The sequence below is a fragment of the Pongo abelii genome, chromosome 11 (genome assembly GCF_028885655.2).
Source record: "Pongo abelii isolate AG06213 chromosome 11, NHGRI_mPonAbe1-v2.0_pri, whole genome shotgun sequence".
Classification (NCBI taxonomy): domain Eukaryota; kingdom Metazoa; phylum Chordata; class Mammalia; order Primates; family Hominidae; genus Pongo; species Pongo abelii.
The window spans coordinates 60231431-60255728 of NC_071996.2; the positions used below are offsets into that span (position 1 = coordinate 60231431).

At 39.0% G+C, this 24298-nt stretch overlaps 1 protein-coding gene across 5 annotated transcripts in view; it reads right to left on the bottom strand.

Annotated features, from left to right (window-relative positions):
- The window catches only part of ACVR1 (activin A receptor type 1), a 141123-nt gene that overhangs the window by 27309 nt on the left and 89516 nt on the right, over window positions 1-24298 (bottom strand). For all 5 annotated transcript variants that reach the window (XM_002812500.6, XM_024243732.3, XM_024243733.3 and 2 more), the window contains 5 exons: window positions 18470-18733; window positions 16266-16477; window positions 12237-12336; window positions 8510-8656; window positions 4079-4354 (listed from right to left, as the gene is read on the bottom strand). In XM_002812500.6, coding sequence (XP_002812546.1) covers window positions 4079-4354; window positions 8510-8656; window positions 12237-12336; window positions 16266-16477; window positions 18470-18733 — 999 coding nt within the window. The remainder of the gene's footprint in view (window positions 1-4078; window positions 4355-8509; window positions 8657-12236; window positions 12337-16265; window positions 16478-18469; window positions 18734-24298) is intronic.

Here is a 24298-nt window from a genome sequence, read left to right on the forward strand (position 1 = left end):
TTGTTGTAATGAAAAGTGCCAAATTGGAGCAAGCAGTCCCTGTAAACCACTGCAATGCAAATATCCCTTGGTGATCTCTCAAGCCGTCTACAGAGAATGCTTCACCTTCCACTCCACGGCTTTGAATGTGGGGGATGACAATTTCATATAACATCAGGGAGCTAGCACACCTTATCTCATCCTTAATAATTAGCAAAGATACTGGCAACTGCATTAGACTAAAACAGACAGGTTCCTCTTTCACCTATTTTTATAATCCATCCCAAGATTCTATGGACACTGTAAACATTTCCCAAATCCTATGCAATAGTCACCCACTTATCCTTCAGTTACCCGCAGTCAACTACAGTCCAAAAATAGGTGAGTACAATACAATTAAGATATTTTGAGAGAGAGACCATATTCACATAAATTTTATTACAGCATACTGCTATCATTGTTCCATTTTATTATGTTATTGTTGTTCATCTTTTACTGTACCTAATTTATAAATTAAACTATAATAGGTATGTAATAGGAAAAAACACAGTATATATAGAATCTGGTACTATCCTGAGCTTCAGGAATCCACTGGGAGTATTGGAAGGTATTTCCCATGGAAAAGAGGGGACTACTGTATGCCCCTCCACCATTTGCAGAACCAAACAGTCAAAATATCAGAATATTTAAAAGGTGCAGGTTAAATAGAACATGGAGATATTCTGAAGATGGGAGAAGCTTCAGAGAACTTGTGGACATATTTTAAAGCCACCACTGCTAGGATCTCCAGGTGAGGCATAATTCCCTAACCCTTGAGTGTATGCTGGACTATTGAATAGAATATGGCATAAGTGACAGTGGGTATCTTCACAGTTAGTATATAAAAGACGTTATAAAATTATAAAAGGCTTCCTGTTTGTCCTTCTCAGCTCACCATGCACAATGTTATAAAGACACTCAAGCAACCCTGTGGAGAGGTCCCCCTGCAAGGAGCTGAGACCTGCCGCCAATCATGGCTTTAAGTGTGTCCTCACAGAGTTGGAAACTCCAGCTCTGGTTGAGCGTTCAGATGACTGCAACCTCCACGAGACCCTGAGCCAGAACCACACTGCTAAGTCATTCCAAGATTCCTGACCCTCAAGGGACTGTGTGAGATAACAAACCTGTGTTGTTTTAAGATGCTAAATTTTACAGGTGATTTGTTCTTAGTAATAAGTAATTTTTACACTAAAGATGACAAAACAACCAGATGCAATTTGTAAACTTTGGCTGAGTTCTTCTTTGAAAAAACTGAAAACATCTGAAAATGAATATAAAATGATACTAGAGAATTACCAATAATCTGTAGATATGATAAACTGATTATGAAGAAGATGCATTTTTAAGTATTTTCAAGGGATGGGTTTTGAAGTATTGAGGGGTAAAGTGTTGTGATGCCTGTAACATTTTATTTTCAAATGGATTGGCAAAAATATACACATGGTCACAGATTGATAAAGCAAACATGGCAAAGTTTTAACAATTCTTGAATCTAGGTGTTCGGGATTTAAGTGATCATTATAACATTTGAATTTTTTAATAATAAAAAGTTAGAAAAACAGACGAGGCACAGTGGCTCACATCTGTAATCTCAACATTTTGGGAGGCCGAGATGGGATTGTCACTTGAGCTCGGGTGTTCAAGATCAGCCTGAGCAACATAGTGAGACCTCATTTCTACTAAGAACAAAAAAAAGTTAGCCAGGTGTGATGGTACACACCTGTAGTCCCAGCTATTTTGGAACGCTGAGGCAGGAAGATTGCTTAAGCCCAGTAGATCGAGGCTGCAGTGACCTATGATTAGCCTGGGCAACAGAATAAGATCCTCTCTCAATCAATTAATCAATATAATACTGACCTTTTTGCAGGATTAATCATAGAACACTATTTCTAATACGTGATCCTTAATTGCTAGGTATATACTGAAAAGTTATATACAAATTATGGTCTTATAAGAGTTGTTTCCTGTACTGCATTGTTTACCATATCTTGAATAATAACTCCCTAACAGATTTTTATACAAACCCACATATCTAATTGGAAGGTTACAAGCCAAAAGAAATGTAGTTGAAGAATTAATTAGCTGGACTTACTGCAAAGTTCCCCTCAACTCCTTCCCTACCAAGTCCCATAAACCAACACCAAGAGCCACCTCGATTTGTCCACCCTCCCCAGACCACTGGATTATAACAGAAGCTACAACTTGAATCCTTATTGTTTAGACATTTATAATACTTCTGGGCCTTACCAGAATCCTGTGAGGCGGGCTTATTTTTTAGTTATATGAGTAATATATGATCACACTATTGTGTTTTCTTTTTTTTTTTTTTTTTTTTTTTTTTTCAGACGGAGTCTCGCTCTGTCGCCCAGGCTGGAGTGCAATAGCACGACCTCGGCTCACTGCAACCTCCGCCTCCTGGGTTCAAGCAATTCTCCTGCCTCAGCCTCCCCAGTAGCTGAGATTCCAGATGCACGCCACCACGCCCAGCTATTATTATTATTTTTCTTTTTTTTTTTTGTATTTTTAGTAGAGACGGGGTTTCATCACGTTCGCCAGGCTCATCTTGAACTCCTGACCTCAAGTGATCCTTCCGCCTCGGCCTCCCAAAGTGCTGGGATTACAGGCGTGAGCCACTGCGCCCGGCCACAATTATACTGTTAGGAAAGTTTCTAACAGCGCAGAAGTACAGGGCACAGTGTCAAGCCCTGGAGTTCCTCTTGGCTAACTCCCAACCCCATCCGCCTTCGCCCTCACTGTCCCTGTCTCACTGAGTGAAAGCAGTGTCAGCACTTGGGCCAGGTAAATAGATAAACAGACTTGCACAAAAATACAGGGTAATTGAGAAAGCCAGAATTTAAACCCAAATCGCCCTGGCTCTAAGAGCCATGGAATAAGTCATAAAAGTCCTCTACACCACAACTAAAAATGCCTGCAAAAAACTTTAGGGCCATGCTTTCAATGCTTATTCTAAAATCTTTCTTCTCCTACTTGGGAAACATTGTAAAGTAATTTCTCAATGTAAAAGCAAAGACTTTAAAGGGATTCAAAGGAAATAAATTTTCCTAACATGTCAAATCACTTATGTTTAAAAACAAACAAAAATAAACTTTGTTATTTACATAATTAAAGCCATTTTTGTCTAAACCTTTATCAGTCTAACAATAATTGCAATAATATGAAAATCACATAAACCATGTTTAATCAAGTAGAGGGCCCTGAATTCTCATTAGCACAATTATTTAGCCAATATTCTAGGAATCCAGGAAGAACATGGTTTTATATAAAATGCCACTATAAATGAAAATACTCTTATTTATAATGCAACTAAAGCTACACTGAGTACTACTCTAACACCGTAAGAATGAGCTATCCTAACAGGGAAAAGAGTGAATCAGTTTGGGGATTATTTTCCTATTTCTTAACTTGATTCTTTTGCCTTGTTTACAGAATGATTTTAGAGACCACTTTTAAGACAAACTAATTCTATAGAGTATTTATTGTGCACCTACTTTATGTGAAGGTTTGTGAAATCAAAATGCAACAGTACTGGTTACTTCTGAGGTGGGGTGTAGCAGGGACTGACTGAATGAGCCTGAGGTAACTGTCAAAAGTAATGGGAAACTCTGTATTTCGACAGGGATTTGGGTTTTACAACATTTGTCAAAACTCTTAAGATTTGTATATCTCACAGTATATAAATTTTACCTGAAAAAAGAAAAAGCAAATAATGCATTCTTGTCAATGATATACTAGTGTACATGCCGAAATCATCAGAAGAAAGAACTCCTTTGTCTGCAATTTACTTTCAACTCTATCAAAGGTTGAGATGGACTGATGGATGGGGAGATGAATAGATGAATAAATACATAATAATGCTTAAGTATAGTAAAATGTTAATGTGAGAATCTATGTGGTGGGTATAAAGGTGTTCATTGTAAACGTTCAACTTTTCTGCATGTTTGAAATTTTGCATAACATGTTGTGGGGGAGAGATGCAACTCATTTAACCATTGAAACAAAAATAAAACTGGTAATGAAAAAAATATTTTTAGAAATTTACCCAAATCTGCTATGCAACACTGTCCATTCTTCTTAACCAGAATATTTTTGCTCTTTAAATCTCGATGAGCAATGGCTGGTTTCCCTTGGGTCCCAAATATCTCTATGTGCAAATGTGCAAGACCACTAGCTATGGACAGCACTATTCGAAGGCAGCTAACTGTATCCAGAGTAGTAAGCTGAAGATAGTCATACAACGATCCCATTTCATGATAATGTGTAATTAACCACAGCTGGGTACTGGAGTGTCTTGATGTCATGTCTGAAGCAATGAAACCTGGAGAGAGTAAGAACAAAATTAATACACATGAGGATTCCACATTGTAACTTAAAAGTATTTAGAAACAGCAACCTACATAGTAAATGTCATCTGTAACAAAAAGTAATTAAACTGACCAATTGCCCTAAGAGGGGGTTTATAGAAGCATCAACAGAGAAAAATAATAGCATTTATTCCTTAAAAGGGCACTGCTAATAGGAAAATTTCATATTCATTTCATTATAAGTAATACTTTAAAAAATATTTTACATTCCTTAAGATTCAGATAGCAATAATATCTTCATGCTCACCCATAATGATAGTGCTAAGCCCTTCAGCATGTTGATATTTTAGGAACAGATCATTCATCAACCATCCTAAAAGAACATCAAATCTACAACCTGAGTACTGTATTCTAGTCCTGACTCTGCCTGTGATTTACTTGTCTAATACTGGGCAACTCAATTAGGCTCCCTAGCCTATGTCTGCTCAGATATAAAATAAAGGGGGCAAGTTTACATTAAATGATTGACTGATTCACGAAATAAAAAAAGAAACCAACCAAATATATGAGCATTTATGATGCTCTCTGTCAGTCACACACAGAAAAACCAAGATGATAGTGTTGTTGGCTAAAGAAGACAGATGTAAAAACGAAAACATTACAATAAAATGTGAAAAGTACTATAATATATATCTTCAAAGGGCAACATGAGCCCAGAGCAGGAAATTATAGTAATTCAGACTAGATGTTACAATAGGCTTCCATTAGGAAGTGGCAACTCAACTGGTCTTGACGTAAAGTGAGAGACTGACAAATGTGGATGAAGAGGTTGGAGGAGATTTTTCTTTTTCTTTCTTTTTTTTTTTGGGACGAAGTTTCACTCTTGTTGCCCAGGCTGGAGTGCAATGGCGCAATCTCGGCTCACTGCAACCTCCACCTCCTGGGTTCAGGCGATTCTCCTGCCTCAGCCTCCCGAGTAGCTGGGACTACAGGGGCCCACCATCACGCCTGGCTAATTTTTTATATATTTTAAGTAGAGATGAGGTTTCCCCATGTTGGCCAGGCTGGTCTCAAACTCCTGACCTTCAGGTGATCCACCCGCCTTGGCCTCCCAAAGTGCTGGGATTGACAGGCGTGAGACATCGCGATCAGCCCGGAAGAGATTTTTCTAGACATCTGGAGGGAACTTTTGAGCATGCAGAAGACTGTCTGGAAGTTAGGGGCACTTCCTATCTTATGAAATAAATTGTGACGTGTGCTTGCCTTTTCTGCTACAGAGGTGCCTTTCTAGGATTATTCTCACATATATGAACCACGCTGGTAGACAGTGAAGTTTGGGACTTAAAAAGAGGTGAGAAAAAAAAATTTTTAAGACGGATATGGCTTGAGGAAGAATTAAATGACTTATGAAAATGTAAGAGAAAGTACATTAAAATGCTTTATACTTGCATAGTACTTTATATAAAATTTATGTCACTTTCACATATATTTTCTCACGAGATTTTTCTCAACAAGCTGGTAAGAAAGACATCATTATGCTCATTTTACAGATAATAAAGTTGGTGCTGGGAGATGCCAAGGATCACACAGCTATTTAAGTTGCTATCAACTCTGAATTTGGTGCTAGCTGTCCTGATACCTTGCATAGGAAGGCTCTGTGAGCCAAAAAAGGTCCCCTATTTGGTCATCATCATCATCGGCAACCACAACAGAAGCAGCTAATAATTATTAAGTACTATGTGCCTGGAACTTTATATGCAATCCTCCAAAAACCACACGAAGTAAGTAGATCACATCATTGATATTAGGTTCCTATAGGTCTGATTCTAGAACCCAGACTCTTACTGACTATGCCATACTGTCCCCAAACAAACTGATTTCTACTCAGAGAAAAAATAATTTCACATTTTCACCTATGGGACATATGCAAAGCAAACTGAATAATATTTTAGCACCTTCACCCTCTACTTCTTTCTCTCTCTTCCTCTAAGCCTGTTCCCGTGGCCAGCCCTGAGTCTCCCACTCCTTCCCTACTCCCCAATCTGCTTTTTCCCCTTGAAGGTGCTTCTCTTGGAGCCCTTAGCTGGCCACAATATGCATCAAAATGTGTTCTTGGACATTAGTTATTCTTAATAAAGAAAATGTTTCTGCTTTAACAGTTTGAAACAAATAATACTAATCTTTAATGATTTTCTTAAAAAATACCCCAAACTCTAACAGCACCACTCAAAAGAAATTATATTACTGTTATATGTCTGTGTAGCCTCTACTGACTTTAATTTATTGATTAAATAAATAAACAATAAACGAATACATTTTTATGATCTCACCTTTACTAAGCCCCTTAGGTCTCAGGGAAGAATTTTATCTGTCCTATTAATTATGCTCTACACCATCAGGAAAAAATTACTTTTAAATAAGCAGGGTATTTTTTAAACTGTTTATCTCTTAAGCGTGAATTATTATAACTACCTTTGCTTCACGATTCTAGAGTACTTTTATAGAATGTTTGTGTTTTGAGTACAAAACTGTGGTTAAGAGTTAGGCTGCCTGATGTAATTTCCACCTCCACTATTTAACCTCTCTGTATATTGGTTACCTCACACTTAAAACTGGGAAAATGAGAGTACCTATTCTCTTATGGTCATGGTGAAGATTCCATAACAAAATGCACATAATGCACCTGTGGTTACCGCGTAGTAATGATCCATTGCATGTTTATCGTTACTACTGTTGCTATTCTTGTTACACACAGACGTTTAACTGCAACACGAGGCAGGGTGTGGTAAGAGTTAGAGCAGAGGTACAAAGTCGGGGAATGCAGAAAAGCACAATTAATTCCACTGGGCAAAACTAAAAGGGGCCAAGAGGTTTTGACGGAGGAAGGAATGGTTGGAGGATGTGAAAAGGATAGTGAGTGATCAAGAGCAACCTGAGGAAGGACAGTGAGAACTAAATGTTTGTGGCGATCTCAAGGAATGGTCAGTATTAGTAGTAACTGAATGGGGCACACTTGTAAAGGATGGTTAAGTGATTCCTGGGAGCCCCAAACCAGGGAGTCTTGAATACCAGTCACAAGTGTTGCAGGAAATTTGGGAGCCATCGAAGACACGAACAGAATGATCTCTGCTCCCCAGTGGAAGACAACTCCAAGTGGAGAGATGATTGGAAAGGGAAAGCTGACAGCTGAGGTGAGGAGGATTAAGTGATGACTAGGACCCGATGGGTAAGCAAAAGTGAGAAATCAACTACAGAAACTGAAAAAATTTTGAGATGGAACATCACCACCACACCACGGAAGCAAAGCTTTGAAGCTTTGGACAACTGTCAAATCATTATTTGCAGACAACTTGACTCATTTAAATACTAAACTGGCAGTGCTAAAATAGAAATAAATTTTGGCAATGGCCTTCCTATGAGCCAGACCTAATCCAATAGCCATAAGGTGGCCAACACTATCCTATACAGAGTTAAATTCTATATAAACTTTATATCCACTATTGAAGAAGCACTCCAGGCAGCATTCACCATACATGTATCAGTATAAACACACTTAGAGAAACTTTTCAAAAATACAGAAGTCAATAGGCCTAAGGAGTGTGCTCACCCTTTATACTGCCATAGCAGTATTTCAACGGGCACTTTACATATTTCACAAATGTTGCTAAGCTTTAGTTTCTAAATTAAAATGTATCCTGAATCCCTCTGCAAATCTGGGTTTTAAAAATGATGCCTAGTTTGAGGGAATGTGCATTTAATTACGATATCCCTGGGAGCTGTGAATCTCTAGGAAATAGTCCAAAGATCTTTCTTAGTTTGATTCAAGTAATAAATATTCAAAAAGGGTGGGGTGAGTAGAACAACCAATGAGCCTTGAAGTGAACAATATGGGGCAAATTTTTGTTATTTAAATAACGATCTGCAGATGTAGGAATACGAATTAGCACTAGTGGATTTCCTTTTCATCATCCAGAGAGTCTTAAACTTATTTGCAGATTTAAATAAGAAATTGGTGTTTGAGAAAATTAAACAGCATATAAATGCTAAGGATCCCTATATTGCTTTTTAGGAGACACTCTCGAATTCACATTCACCAAAACGGAGAGAGCAAAGGCAGACAATTATTTCTCCCTAGATACAATTAATGAGGGGGTTATCCTTGTACTTACCTAAGATATTTTCATGCCTCAGCATCACAGTGTTGTACAATTCCGTTTCCCTGAACCATGACTTCTCATCACGGGAGGAGAAGATCTTCACGGCAACATTCTCCCCTTGCCAGCTGCCCCTCCACACCTCACCATACCTGCCTTTCCCTATGGGAAGCAAAACATAGGTGACACAGAACAGTAGGCATTTTGGAGGCAGCCAGCCCATCATTCAGAATAAGCCACTTAATTTAGTGCACGCAATTCTTAATCCCTCTATTGCTTACTGGAGAAACTCAGCTTGGGAATATAAATATCACAACCTTTATTTTTTAGGTTTTTTTTTTTTTGGCCTATAAAGACATACAAAAATAAGGTGGAAGCTGCCCCTCTCATCTACCATATTGTGATAACAAACTGCCTTCTGTATCTGCATTGTATAATTAGCTGCTAATTACTCAGTTTACATTTAAATTCCTCTGTTGAAAGGTATAAAATGCATATGACTTTTAAAACACATGAAAGTAAAACTTAGGAAATGGTACAGATTATTAAATTTCAATTGTGTTCTGAAAGCCAAAAAAGTGTACGTCAGTAAACTGAATTCCTTCCTTGGTTCCTTCCCTTCACACAGGATCAACATAGGCACTGTCCAAATTGGTGAATTTAGATATGCATTTTTTCCACAAAGGAGAACAATTAAGTTTAAAATGTGTGTTCTAAGGATTAGAAAACAAAAACAAACCAAAACACAATGCTGCATAGAAGATAGACAAGCAGCCACTGCCATCCATAAAGATTTCTTGGCGGAAGATGTATTTCAAAAAGAGGATTTGCAAAGTCTTAAATACATAATCCCAGAAGAGTTCTGACTTCTTCTGATACTGGTCATGGGTATTTGTTTGTCAGACAGCTCCTGTGATGCTACAAGTGGGCTACACTGAAAAGGCTACTTGGAGAATACATTTTGGAAAACGCGGCAACTCTACTTGTGATCTAATCTGTTTGGTGCATGGCCCCCTCTTGCAGCAGCAACACACTTGTCAGCTTGTCAACTACATGCCCCCTCTTCCATTCTTCTCTTTAATTATAGCTAGGGGTGATCAGGGAGGTTGGAGGAGGAGGTAATTACAAGACTGTAAGGATCAACAAAGGGGTATAATCAGCCTAGATAACGAGGCAAGAGCTATAACTTGCAGGGCAGTGGGGCTTTCTACCCAGGCAAGTGGCTGCTGGAATCACACAGCTTCTAATAAGCAGCTGCAGCACCACCTGCATATACAGGAATACAGTTCTTTGCTGGAACACTAAGCCACTGAAAACCCAAACATGGAGAGAGAAGCAGTTCTGTCCAGGAGACACACCTGAATCATAATCACAACCACTAAATCTAGATTACCTGACAAGAATATCATGTCCCTGTTAAATACCAACAACTAATCCAAAAGGATGTTCAATGTGGCTAACAAGTGTTCATTGTGGGCCACTGTTGGGTCACACAAATATAATTTAGTACAGGATTCCTTTTAATAAAGTCATAGCAATTTGCTCAGCATTTATAGCTCAAGATGAGGCCTAGTGCTAAGATACTACAAATACTGGCTGCCAGAAAATGATATGCTAATCTTTTCCTGCCTTTGGTTCTATTTTGTATCTTTATTTTCCCTTTGTCCTCATTTTGTCATTAGGGATGAGAGCAAAATATCCCAGGGAATTATGGACATAAAATTACCTCAAATCCTTTTTTTGGTTGTTGTTTTAAAGAAAACAGAAGATGAATGTCGAGGTAGGTAAATTAAAATAGAAATATTGTTCAATGGTTTTTAAATGCTTTTAAATTGTTAAATGCTTTTTGCAAATTCATCATTATGCAGAAGCCCCTAAAACAAAAGCAGAGCTGCCCGAAAGCCCTGGCCATGGAGCGCCACAAAAAGGCTCCCTTAAGGCACCTGAAATTTGTAGTTTCACTGATCGTCATCCAGAAATGACTCCCCTAACCCAACTTCCCATGTTTTTGAATCAAAAATAACATATCCTCCATGCAGTTCATCACATATATTTTTACTAAAAGCTGTACCACATGAACACACTAACTACAAGCTAATGAAAGGTATTGCTTTTATTAAAGTCTTTAGTCCTAACCCAAGAAAATGCAATAATGGTATTTATACTGTTTCAAAAAAAAATGCTGAGGAATATCTATAGAACCAGAAACTACATATTTTAAAGGTGCATTACTATTTTGCCATTTGGACTCTGGAGCCGATCTCTGAAGACTAATCTTGAGATAGCTTTCATGGAATAGTAGTAGAGAGGGGAGATGAGACAGGAAATGTACCCCTTCAATGTCTTCCCACCACTATCCAGATAATCTTGTTCATAATCAAATAAGATACTAGTTAGTACAAGAGGACAACTCTGGTTGAAATTAATGAGCACATTTGGGGCTTTTCCATCTTTATTTTCTCTATTCACAATCTGCCGTGGAAGAGAAGAGAGAAGCGGGAAACAGTGACAATAGCTGTAGACCTAGAGAAAGGACAACCAAGCTCCTGCTGGTTACTCCTGTGCCTTAGGGCGGCAGCCACTGCTCTTCCTACCTCTGCCCTTCCCTCTTTCTACTACTGAGATTGGGGGTGTTCCTCTTTCCATGAAAACAAGAAGAAAATCTGGAGAACAGCAGCCAAGTTGGGGGTAGGGGGCAGCTTATAGGTCACCTCTCAAAAGCAAAAGATGCAATTGGCAGGAGCTGCAAAATCCAGCCCTCGGAAACCATGAGCACTAGGAGGAGGGTGTGGAGAGGTTGCCAACCCATTATTGCTACTGCAGCCATCCCTGCAAGCCATCTAAAAGAGAAACTTAGGAAAATGATTATGGAACTTGCAAATACCTGCCACATAAAAGTAAAGCTAACAAAAATCAGGAAATAGGCACTTTGTACCATCCTCCTAGAGAGCCAATCAGCAGCATATAAAACAAGCTATAAAAAAAATTTACAAATTTTGACCCAGGAACCCCCAGTTCCTGGGAATTTTTTCTGAGAACTCAAAAGAAAGAAGCAATGTGTGCAAAATCTTTTTCAAGCACTATGGTTATAGTTACACTATCATTCCATGGACTACTACATAATCTTCAAAAATATTTGTGATGTGTACAAACACATGAAATGTTCATGAGCTTAAAACTGAAAAAAGGGACATAAATTATATACACAACATGATTATGTCTACATACAAATATGTTCATGTATGGGGAAAATGTGAGAGGCCATGGAGATATGTATATAGCTCATATTTAAATAAAGGAGTTATAAAGATCCCTTTGCTAGAATTGGTTTCACTAATTATTCCCATTAAAAAGAAGAAAAGAATGAGAGGAATTAAAGAATTGCAATAAAGAAGTTTATTGTCCAAAAGCCTACTTACTTCAGAGTATCCAATACCTATGGTAAGGAGCAACCATATCAATTCATTTTTTGGGCATTCTCTCGTCATCCCAAAGGGACCACTTACAACTGAAAGCTTTTGACTCGGCATTCTCTGTACTCATTAGTGATGGACTCCTTTGATAAGAGCTTAAACAAGTTCAGGTGCTCCAACATGAGTCATACAGAATAGAGACCACATCTCATTAGTTTAATAAGGAAACAACAGGTAACAAAAAGCAGATTTTCCATGCTCCATCTTTTACTTCAAAAACACAACTAACACTGCATATTACCCACAAAGAAAGGAAAAAAAAGAATTACCGACACACTCCAACAGTGTAATCTGGCGAGCCACTGTTCTTTGTACCAGAAAAGGAAGACCAGAGCCACTTCCTGATGTACACGAATGATCCAATAAATCCTGTGGTTTAAGACAAGGGGGAAAAGAAACGATTGAACAATATAGCTCCCACTTTGGAGTATTAGCACGCATGACATTGTAACTCACATGAAGGGCAGCAATCCGGGACACATGGCCTGTTAGTGTACATGTAAAGCTCCTCTGGAAGAAGGAAGAAGGACTGGTTTTATTGTTTTTTATTTTTTTATTTTTTGAGATGGAGTTTCACTCTTGTTGCCCAGGCTGGAGTTCAATGGCACGATCTTGGTTCACTGCAACCTCCGCCTCCCGGGTTCAAGTGATTCTCCTGCCTCAGCCTCCTGAGTAGCTGGGATTACAGGCACACGCCACCACGCCTGGCTAATTTTGTATTTTTAGTAGAGACAGGGTTTCTCCATGTTGGTCAGGCTGGTCTCGAACTCCTGACCTCAGGTGATCTGCCTGCCTTGGCCTCCCAAAGCGCTGGGATTACAGGCATGAGCCACCGCGCCTGGCCAGGTCAGGTTTTATTTCTTTGGAATACTAGAAGCTAGTACTTCACCTAATATACGATAGGTTTTCCCGAAGGGTAAGTAGCCCTTTCTTATACGCAGTTTCCAAATAAAATATATAATGAAAGAAGCTGAGCAGACAAAGTTGGAGGTGTAAATCAGAAAGCCCAAGAAGCAGAGATGAGCACAAGGGAAGCAGTAGAGAGAATAGCAGGTGGAAGAGAAAAGGGTGGGGGGGGGGGGGGTCCTTTCAACTTCAAGAACTGGGTATAATTTACCATATTCTGCTATTCTCACTAAGTATCTGTCAAATGATTCACTTTAGTTGCCATACCAACTAAGGAACTCTAATTAGGAACAAACAAACTAGGAATAAAGAACAAACAACTCTAATGTGATTTGTAACAAAGACTCCAATGACCATGTGGATCATTAAATTGGTAAGCTCAAGCAGCAATGGGCTGCCTGGATGGAGGTTTCCTTTCAGGCAGGTGAGGAGCAAAACTATATCAACACCTACTTGTCATTTCTTAATGTGAATCACTCACAAATCAGAAAAGAAAACAAATAAAGCTTTCATTGAAAACATAAAACCAGTGCCCCAAGTTAATGTCTACAAATGAAGGTGTTGACAAAAGGATTCCCAGTTAGTTCACTGATGAGGTAAGCCAAGAAGCAGGTATCAGGCATAAGTTATCTGTAACAAACAATATTGTGCCAATGGGTGATAAAGGTAGGGTTGCAGTAATATTGACTTAATATTCCCCAAAGCTCATCCTTTCCCAAACATTTTGGCTGGCCTACAAAAGCAATACATTGATTTGTGTGAATTTCATCTTCTTTCACTTCCTCTGAGCACCACTGTGAAGTACTGTTGATCGGCAAAATTACCAAAAGCTGAACATCCAACGGAAGAAATTTAGAACCCTTAAAAACCACAAAAGGGATAATCAACAAGAAAATGAGTGTAGATGAAGCAGAGTTTCATATCTCCCTAACCATTTTCTCTCTTGCGGTTCTTTTTTCTCCTTATTCATTCATTCTTTTTTGAGAAGAATAATTCTGAAAATTAAACTAATGTGTTATTTTTTTCATAATGTATGATCCTGCTTCTAAACCCTGTTCATAGACCTAAGGAAGGAAAAATAAAAAATCAACCCAAGACTAACAAACATATATCTCAACTCTCAGATGCCAAGCCTTCTTTTTTTCTTTTCTTTTCTTTAATTCAAGACAGAGTCTCACTATATTGCCCAGGCTGGTCTTGAACCCCTGGTCTCAAGTGATCTTCCCCCTTGGCCTCCCAAAGTGCTGGGACTACAGGCATGAGCCACCATGCAGGGCCAAGGCTTGTTTTTCAATGTAGATGTGCAGTTTAGTAAGGGTATGCTTTGTTGAAACATACAAATGAGCATATTGCTTAAATAAGCAAGTATGTAGATCAATAATGACAACTTGTTTTAAATAGTGTTCTTTACTGTGTTATTATATCATGATATACTGTCATATGACATGGTTGAGTTTAAAGGACTATTTTGGCATATGCTCCATTCCTCTCTCAAAATTCTAAAAGCCATTTAAACAGTAATTTATACCAGATATTCCTATTATTGCCCTTGGTAATTAGTTATGTTAGCAGCTCTGAGGAATGAAGTTCTAGCTAACCTATTTTAGAATCTTGCTTTGCTAAAGCTTTGTCAGGATTCATCCTCACATCTTCTTGCTACTAACTCAATAAACTCATTTAATTTTCCTTAAAGCTTGAAATAGACTTCTAAGTATATATCTAACAAAAAAAAATTGTATTTCTCTACTTTTTGAAATGAAATGTCCTTATACTGCATTCTCTTTCCCCAGTTCCACTGTACCACAGTTTAAACAGTAGGTAAATGGAAGCTACAGAAGGTTACTTCCCCTTTTATATACCAAAAACTGGCCCAGTGATGGGGCAGGCAGTAGAATGGGATGTTTCCCAGCCCATATCAGGCACTACCAAATGTTTGTGACAACCTGCCAAAGGTGGGTCCTGCAATTGTCCAGGTGTAGCGTCTGTGCTACCCAGATGGCCACTGGTGAGGGGAAGTCTTCTCCAGCATAAGGGGAGCTGCAGGGCAAGTGTAACTGCGGAACTGTCAGACACTTTGAAGCTTGTTGTCTAGCAGAACAAGACTTACCGCAAAATGATTTCAAATACACATGGGCAACGGCATTAAGTAACACTGAATCACATTAGAAAGTTATTACTTTGATTGTCTTTCAATTAATCGGATTGTGACAAGGAGAGAGTCTCAAATTCGTATTGGCATGTCTCTTGCACTCACTTAACACCCACAAATCTCAAATTTTTCAGAGTAAGCATCAGACTGAGCATAATATCCATGCAGAATGTTATTATTTTTTCTTTTGCACTTTATGATAACCTTCTATTTAGAGCAAGTGATAGATACCCTTTCCCCACTTAAAGTTCACAGTGTCTTTAAAATGAACACTTGGTAAGCAATTTTAAAAGGTAAATAAAAGGAGATAGTCACTTTTTAATGTGATTTTATCATTTAAAAATATGCAAAAGAATAATTTTTTAATGTATAAATATAATAGTTTCTAACACTGTGCAGTCCAACAGGTTAATCACTAGCCACACATTGCCATGAGCAAGTAAACTGTGGCTGGTGTGAATTGATATAAGCTATAGGTGTAAAATACACAGAAGATTTTGAAAACTTACTTCAAAAGCAAAAAGAATGTAAAATTTACATTAATAATTTTTTAATCAATTATACGTTGAAATGACAAAAATGGTATGTATTTGGTTGAATATCTGTTAAAATTAAATCTACTTTTAAGAAACTTTTTGGGTTTTTTCATTTGTTTGTTTTTAAGGTGGCTACTTGAAAATTTTAAATTACATATGTGATGCACATGTTTCTATTGGACAACACCGGTTTAACCAAATGACTGCACTCCACAAGGGGGCACCACAGGAGCATACAAAATTTAAAAGCTGCTTTTTTGGATGTCAAGTTTTTAAGCCTTAAATTACAGGGTGTTGAAATAATCTAGAAAGGAAATTAATATTTAATATCCAGCAAAAGGTGCCTTTTTAAAAGAGCACTTTTATGGCTAAAAATAGAGTAACTGAAGACCACAAATTCCAACCCTCCAAAATTGTAGGCAACCATTCTCTGTCTCTTTTGTTTTACTCCTCAGAGAAAAGTAACTAACTACCAACACTACTAAAATAAATCCCATCCCTTATTTAAATGTCTATCTAAAATGGCTGTTCTGATATGGGAAGACTACACAGGTGCCAGCATGTGCTTGTTTAGGACGTAAGTAACCAACAGCATGTGTGTACACTGTTCAGTCACTCATTACTGGTTAGCGTCTCATGCTCGAAATAAGAATGTGTCTCCAGACATCTTCCTTATGCTTGGGATTCCCTGTGGGGTCATGACTTACTGCTAAAGTGCTGTCTCCAACATTGGTGGTGATGAGCCCTTCGATAGTACCATACTCCACGTCTCGGGGATTGAGGCGTTCTTGGTTGCGCCTTTTAAATTTTCGGAGAGCAACTCCCAGCAGGCAGGCTAAAAGACATACTGCGAACACTACAGAGAGAATAATGAGGCCAACCTCCAAGTGGAAATTCTGTGTTCCAGGGAAGGATTTTCCTGGAGTTGGGGGGAAAAAGGGGAATTAGTTGTAAGGATCACTGCTTACTTATTATTAGCATAACCAATATCCTAACAAGTAGCTCCTGATCCTGACCACACAGTCTCACAACTCAAGAAGTATTAAAACTAAAACACTTCCTAATACCTGGCCAATGGCCCAGACATTTTAACCATCATTCAATTAGACACAACTAGAATTGGAAAAAATTCCACTGAGAATCAATTGTACTAATGCATGAATGTGAGAGTACTTTTAAAATATAAAGTACTGTACAAATCTTTGATATTACTCTTATTAACTTGGATTTGGTATGTTTCACCATCAAGCCCTTACAGACACTGTACTATCCTTAAGAAAAAGGGCTCCCTGAGCTAAAACCAAATTACCCATCTGTGGTCTGTCTTTAATATATCCTGGGTGTCTACTGCTGATTTCTCATTGATTTTTTTACATCACAATTTCTGCCTAGGAACCCATTCATTCCTCTCTTCATTTACTCACTTATTCAGACATTCATTCACCGATTCACTCCCTGGGTTCAGACCTCTTCATGACATTATGTCATCAGGCCCTGTTCTTCCCTACACAGGCCTTACCCATTTCCATATTACTGGTCTCTTCAGCCATCCAAACACAAGCCTAACTTCCTTTACGTATTTGTTTAACTTTCCAAGCCCAACTAATCAACAGCTTGGCATACACCATACTCCATGGCATATGTCATTTGCATGAGAAAGTGTAAAACTAACAAAATGCAACACTGAATTATAAATACTGTGGCCACCCTAATCAGATTAGAATGTCCTTAAATTCAAAAAAAAAAATCTTCTATTAAAACTCAAGGTCTAGCAGAGTGATCTGCAGATTAGAAACTTCACAGTTGGTATAATAATGTTTGTATGAATTCAGACATTTGTTTATGTCTATCCACCCAATTAATAAAAATTTAACTCACAAAGTATAACAGTAAATTTTATTCCATCAAGGACCCTTTTAGTTTTAACCATGTAAATACTTGAGCTCTTTTAAAACCCTCTTTGATTATTCAATCCTATTTGCTTGTCAGAATTTAACCTTTTCCATATGCCTTAAAGTCATCACCATAACTTCAAAGTTACTAGAACATGATCTTGCATCAGCTTTTTTGTTCTTCTGCCTCCTTCCTTGCTGGCTGACATTTCTAGTTTTGGATGCTCATCGTTACCTCTCCTCCACTTTTTGGTTTGTTTCTCTTTTCTGAGTGCAAAATTAAATAACTAAACCTATTAAAAATGTACTATATGGTAAGAGAATAAATTTGGCTTAGAATGAGTTTACATAAATGTTTGCACAGACTTTAAGATTGCAATTTAGGGCTCATTTAATAGGGAAACAGTTTCAGAGGTGGACTAGTTTCCTTAGCATATGCAATCTGTACTGATGGTAGAGAGAAGATTCCACAAAAACTACAGGGTTTATGTGAAATCTCATCCTGCTTCAAGTTTCAGTGATAGGGTCACTGGGCATCAGATATGGGAGAAGAGGTCAGCGAGCCTTCTTTTGTCTCCTTCCTCATAAAACAGGAAAGGCATTCCACTCAGTCACCAGTCCGTTCTGTTTTCCTCCCTACACACTTGACACAGAGATGAGTATTTACTAGCAGAATTGTTTCAGAAATTATGAACGACTTCATGGGTCAGTAACATAAAAATGTATTGGGAGCTGTTCACCTGAGTCACAGCAACCAAGAGAAAGCTAACTGGTCAGGTAAGCTGTCCCCAAGATGGACATCACCTTGCTTACATTCCCCAAAATGCCCCTCCCTCTTTTAGATGCCAGAAGGCTGGTCCTTTCTCTTCTTCACCCAGGGCTACCTTCCTTGTAGCTCTTCGCCTCTGATTCAAAATGTAGGTGGAATGCCTCATAGCTACTTAGATCTTTAACCCACACAGACCCAGGACAACACTAACAAAACCCCTTGATCTAGAAATAGAAAAGTCCATGGGAACCTTTAGTGGGCAGCTGGGCCGTGATGTTCCTATTACACCAGTCCCCTTGGCAGCACTCCACGGCTTGGCCAGGGGACGGCGGGGTCTTACAGGTCATCTTTCCCTGCTCATAAACCTGGAAGCAGCCTTTCTGGTAGACGTGGAAGCCATCGTTGATGCTCAGTGAGGAAAAGCACTGCTGGCCTTCACAGTGGTCCTCATTACCGCAGGAGAGACCTTCACACACACACATGTAGAGTTTGGGGTTGACCTTGGGCTTCTCATCTGCAAAGCAGAGAAAGGAAGGGAAAAAAAAAAAAAAAGAGGAATTACCGTATGAGTTTCGCCTTCATTGAGGGAATGACCATTCCAAACACCTCTATCAACAGGAAGTCAAGCTAAGCATCACCATCAACCATGAGGTCCACATTCTGTCACCTTGTCACTTAACCAACCAACAAATAATAATTGCCTCTCAACATAGCAATTCATTTATATAAGCTGTGCACCCTTTTAGATCATATTAGGACAAAGACTGGCTATCATCTGTCCACAGACTTCTGAAAATGAGCTTCTCCCCCTGTGGTGTTCATATAACCTTCAGCTTGATTGGCTCTCAGATCCCAATTATTGCATCAAAATAAAATGTTTCACTGGAACATAATGTTTATCACCTTTATTCTATCCCCCAAAAAAAAGCTCCTAAATATATGGCAGCTATTAATACCAATTTTTGCTAGCTCTGTGCAAATCCCCATCAACTCGTAAAACAAGGAATGCTGACATTCTTGCAGCTACATGGCAGAAATATACTACAAACTGAGTATCCCTTACTCGAAATGTTTGGGACCAGAAATGTTTCAAATTTAAAATTTTTTCTGGATTGGGGAATAGTTGTATTTATCCTGGCTGAGCATCTCAAATCCAAAAATCCAGAATTCAAAATGCTCCAATGAGCATTTCTATTGAGCATTGGGTCAATGCTAAAAAAGGTTTGGATTCCAGAGCAGTTCAAATATCAGGTTTTGGGATTTGCGATGTTCAACCTGTAATATAATAAGAATTTGCAAGGCTGTACAATCTATAATTACAATCCATGGTACCAATATTTCCAACTAGATGCCTAGACTAACTTTTTCACTAGTGGTAACACTAAAGTTTACATAGATTATAGTGGGAATTAATAGCTGCTTAAGAATTTTTGGCTGGCAGAAAAAAAATGGTGCCAAATATGGAGAATGAGGGCACAAGGAGACAAAGAGAACCGAATAATGTTTGAACAGTAAGGTGACAGGTGGGACCACTGGAAGAACACACACCTAGGGAGTTCAAGGTGCAATGGAAAGAGGCAGAAACGGATGATCAGGGAAGCACACCTAATCACTCTGCTTAATTGTCTCTTTCTGAGAATACTTATTTGCATCTGCATTTTCACATTACTCTTTTCTCTTCCCTTGTCAGTATGATTACTTTAGACTTGCTGGTCCCACAGTTTCTACTAGTGGGGAAGGAAAGAGAGGATAAAATGTAAACAGCCAAGTCCTAGAGGCCACTGATTAGTTAGCTGAGGCCACTTTTGCCCAAGCACTGTTCATATTAGGAAATTCAGCTTTCAGAGCTCCCTCCAAAGGTCTATGGCACATAGAGGCTTGCCTTCTAATCCCTGAACCCTCAGTAGTGGGTCTACGAGATAAATGCTTCTTTCTTAAAATAACAGGTCGGGTGGCTGTGCTTTCCAGAGGAGACCTTAAGGTAAGGTCTTTGAAAATGTCAAGTTCATTTACACAGATTTGTGTGGGTGTGTGTAGAGATGTGGGTTATCTCAAAAAGAGAAAAGCATTCTTAATCTTTCTTCTTCCCTCTTCAAAGAAGTGGAAAAATAGTTCACTGCCCACTGTAATGTGGGTGCCTCGTCCCACAGAGTAAGTGCATGCAGACACACAGACACAGCCTTCTATTTATAATTGACTTGCTAGTTCCTTTGAAAACCACAAGGGGCTCATCCAAGAGCAAAGACATGCCTGAAAGCAGAAAATCCAAAATAGCCGCTGACAGTCTATGTATGTCACCAGTCTCACCCCTGAGAATCAAGAGCCCTCAACATTTTTAATGAGCAAAAGTTTTAATGAACAAAGAGATAGTCTTTATGTTCCTTGCCTGGAGAAATCCGAAGGAAATTCCAGCACCAATCTATTTCTATGAGGATGAGAAACATGTATATCTGTTGACATAATCCAGCAAAAAGTTTACACTTGCCAAAAGAGAGCTGAAAGATAATATTTCCAGGGAGTCTAGACATGCTTGCCACTCTTGAATGGCACAAAGCAGGCTGAGGGCTGCCAACTATGCTGCCCAACAGGTGATGATTCTTTGGAGGGAAGTGGATGGGTGGAGTGAGCGGGAGAGTTCATGGTGTCAGACTAATTTGCTTGTGACCTATGGCAGGGAATTGAAAAGACTATGCTTAAACCTGAAATAATGCAATTTATGTAAATTTGAAACACAAACATATATTTTAACATCCCGAGTACTTTTAAAAGATCATAGATACCCCAGGATATATACCTAACCTATTGAAGAGTATGTGCCTCTTGACACTGGTTTGGGGATAAGGGGTTAGCGCTGGGATGAAGGAGCAAAATAAAAATAAAGTAGGAGAGAGCTGTTCACGGACTGATAATGAATTGACGAGTATGATTTACTCAGCTCGCTGAACGTATGGGCTGCTAAGAATAACAATAAACCAGCAATGCTAGACTAGAGAGAGCCTGCTCATCATTGGTCCTAAATGGTCCTAAATGGACAGTCCAGGGAACCAAAGGATTAAGGACACCCATGCTTGTAATTTAAAAATGCCAAATTTTTAAAAAATAAAGTAACAACAACAGTCATTTCTCTAATGTGCTCTCAAAATAAACTGTTTTTAAAGTTCCATCCCAAACTAAATTCTAAGTACACAGATGCAGGAAGGGGCACTGCTTTTCCAAGGTCTCTAGTTTTTGACAGGCTGTGCAGGGAGCCTGACAGACGTTTGGACTATAACCTAAAGAGTTTGCCAGACATGACAGCCTCAAGTAAATATCACCTTCAGTAAAATTTAACTCATTATACCTAACTCTGTGGTGTACCTAGGCTTTAATCCTGCAGGGTCACAAAGTAAGTCAAAGAGATTCATCTGTTTATTAAGCACTCTCCTTAAATTATTTATATACTTCCTGTAGTTGTATGTAGACAACCAGGGATTAACTACCTGTAAGTTGGTGATTCTTTTCAGTAAGATGTGAAATACCAGGGTTTTCATAACCTACCCTCCACAATTGGGGAAAAAGGCAAGGAAAGACAACTGTTAATGATACGTAATAATTAACTCAATCTCTGATATGAAAGAACCTGAGCTGAGTCTAACAGCTAACGGGGAAGTACAAAACCTTCACTAACTTCTCTTTCTTATTCTGTTCCTTATCCACTGTTCAATCTTCTTACTTTGTATATTCCCACATAACTAATTAGCAAAGTCCTTCATCATGTATTTATTTTTTATATATACCCATATATAAATGAAGACCCTAAATTCATAAGAATGACACACAGGTGCACACACATGCATGCACACACTCACATTCGCTACATGCCACTTTGGCAATTTCATCTGACAGAGTGGAGTAGATGGAAGTATTTTCTGAACTAGAATTACTAAGTCAACAAAGAAGGTTAAAAGCAAGGTAGTAATAGCATTCTTGGATCTTAATATCCACAATTCTAAGGAAGACAGCAGGACTCAAAATGTCCATGACTTACTTTTTCAGTCTTGTCAAATTTAGGAATAAGCATAACATGTGTGGGCCTGTGATATTTTATTTGGTGTGGGAGTGGGGGTGGGGTTCGAGAATGATCACAAAACCCCTCTCAGGGCCACAGGTATGGGTGTGTGGACTCCTAATCTTTCAGGCTGTGATATAAATACAGTACACATCAAGGAACACCAAAGAACAGATAATCAGATTCTGTGACTGATTTTCAACAGTACTGACAGGAAGCACCGTATCTGATGTAAAGTATTTTACACTTGCCTCTGCGAATATCCAGGAAGTGCCCTGGCAGAAGGCAGAAAGTCTACTCCACCTAATTGACATTCATTTGAATAATTCAGTAATTTAAATGTCAAGCCAGAGGTATTCCCTCTCTGCAGAGCTCACCCACATTGTTTGTTCTAGAAGGCACCTCCCGGCATTACTCAGTGTTATGGCTGGCACTGCGTGCCCTTTGTATCACCAGAGCCAGAGCCGTGTGAAAACACTCGCAGCCTGGCCTGGCTGGGAACAGCAGGGAGTTCTGACCACAAACAGAGACTGCCTCGGAACCACCAGGGAGAATACGGGGCTGGCTCCACAAACCAGCGGTGCAGGCTGGGAATCCCAGGAGTTCACCATGGCCAGCTCTTTAAAAAGATTTTTCCCGCTCTGTATGATCCTCAGTTCACCATCTGGGCACACCTCCTCCGAGTCTAATGCCGGACTGGCAGAGAGAGAGGCAAACCAAAGAGCATCGTGGACTTTTAAAAACTATCCACAATTTGGTATAATCTTGTACTTCATGGTAAAAGTATTCACATTTATGTTTAAGTGGGACTTTAGCAATCACAACACTATGGACTTACCTATTCACGCCTGCCCAGTCATGCACTCTGCAATGCTTTAAGGCATTGAAACTGAGTATCACTCTAAATGGTGCACAAAAACCAACATTTCCCACTAATGTCTTTGACATAAAAGACAAATAAGAAAATGCTACAAGTAAACAAACCGGCCCATGGCCATGATTTGTCCTAGAGGGCAGCAAAAGGAACACGCTGAATTTTTTACAAGTTCACCTCAAAGTAGCACAAATCATAATGCAGAAATTAGACTGTAATTATAAAAGTCCAATAGCTCAAAATTTGTATAGCTAAAAAAGGAACTCAAGTATCCCTGGACTCCTTCCAACACTCTAAACAATTCATTCATTTGAAATGGCAAGCTTATATGAGGTTTATAGATTATAGGAGTCCTTCCATCGTCTCCTAATCCGGGAGCACAGTTTGGCACCTCTCCAGAATTGAAAGCATTTGAGATCTCTGGCATTAAACAAAGGCTTTAAGAAGGATTTTGCAATGCTAGGTATCACTGCCAGCAAGCCTGCTCCTAAGACAGAAACACAAAGGTCCGTCTGGAATGCCTAGTGAAGGGCATTTGATCCTCTGACAAGAGGACAGGCTATATGCTCAGGGATAAAATACACCCAGTGCCTAAATAATCTCTCATTTTAAACACTCATTTAGGGAACTCAAATCATTTTTTTTTCCTTATCCGAGAGACTGACACCTAGTTGTTGTAAAGCCAAGAAGAAAATGTATTTCAGCAGTTATGGGGGCAAATAGAGGTGTTCAAATGAGATTGCATATAAATTGAATATCAACAACAAAAACTTCCATGATTTTGAACTCCAAATGTATTCTTCCTCCAATGTTCCCTGCCTCAGGAAATGGCATTCCCATTCATTCAGATACACAAGCCTGACTCTCTCGGGCTTCCATCATGCTCAACGTAGAGACCAGTCATTAACCTGGCCTACAACTGCTGGCTGCCCTGATCCTTGCATGCTCTTCAGCCTCCTCTTCAGTTACTGGAAGTTCTTAAAAGGCCTCTTCTTCCTGCTTAGGGATCTCAGGTCCTTTTAAGTATGGAATTCCTTCCACTTTGAATGCTTATCTCCCTCCAGTCAACACCTCTCCACCTAGTTAGTGCCTATCTACTGTGAAGATTTCACCTTACACGTTACTTCCTCAGAGAAGCCTTTGTTCACACACCCAGA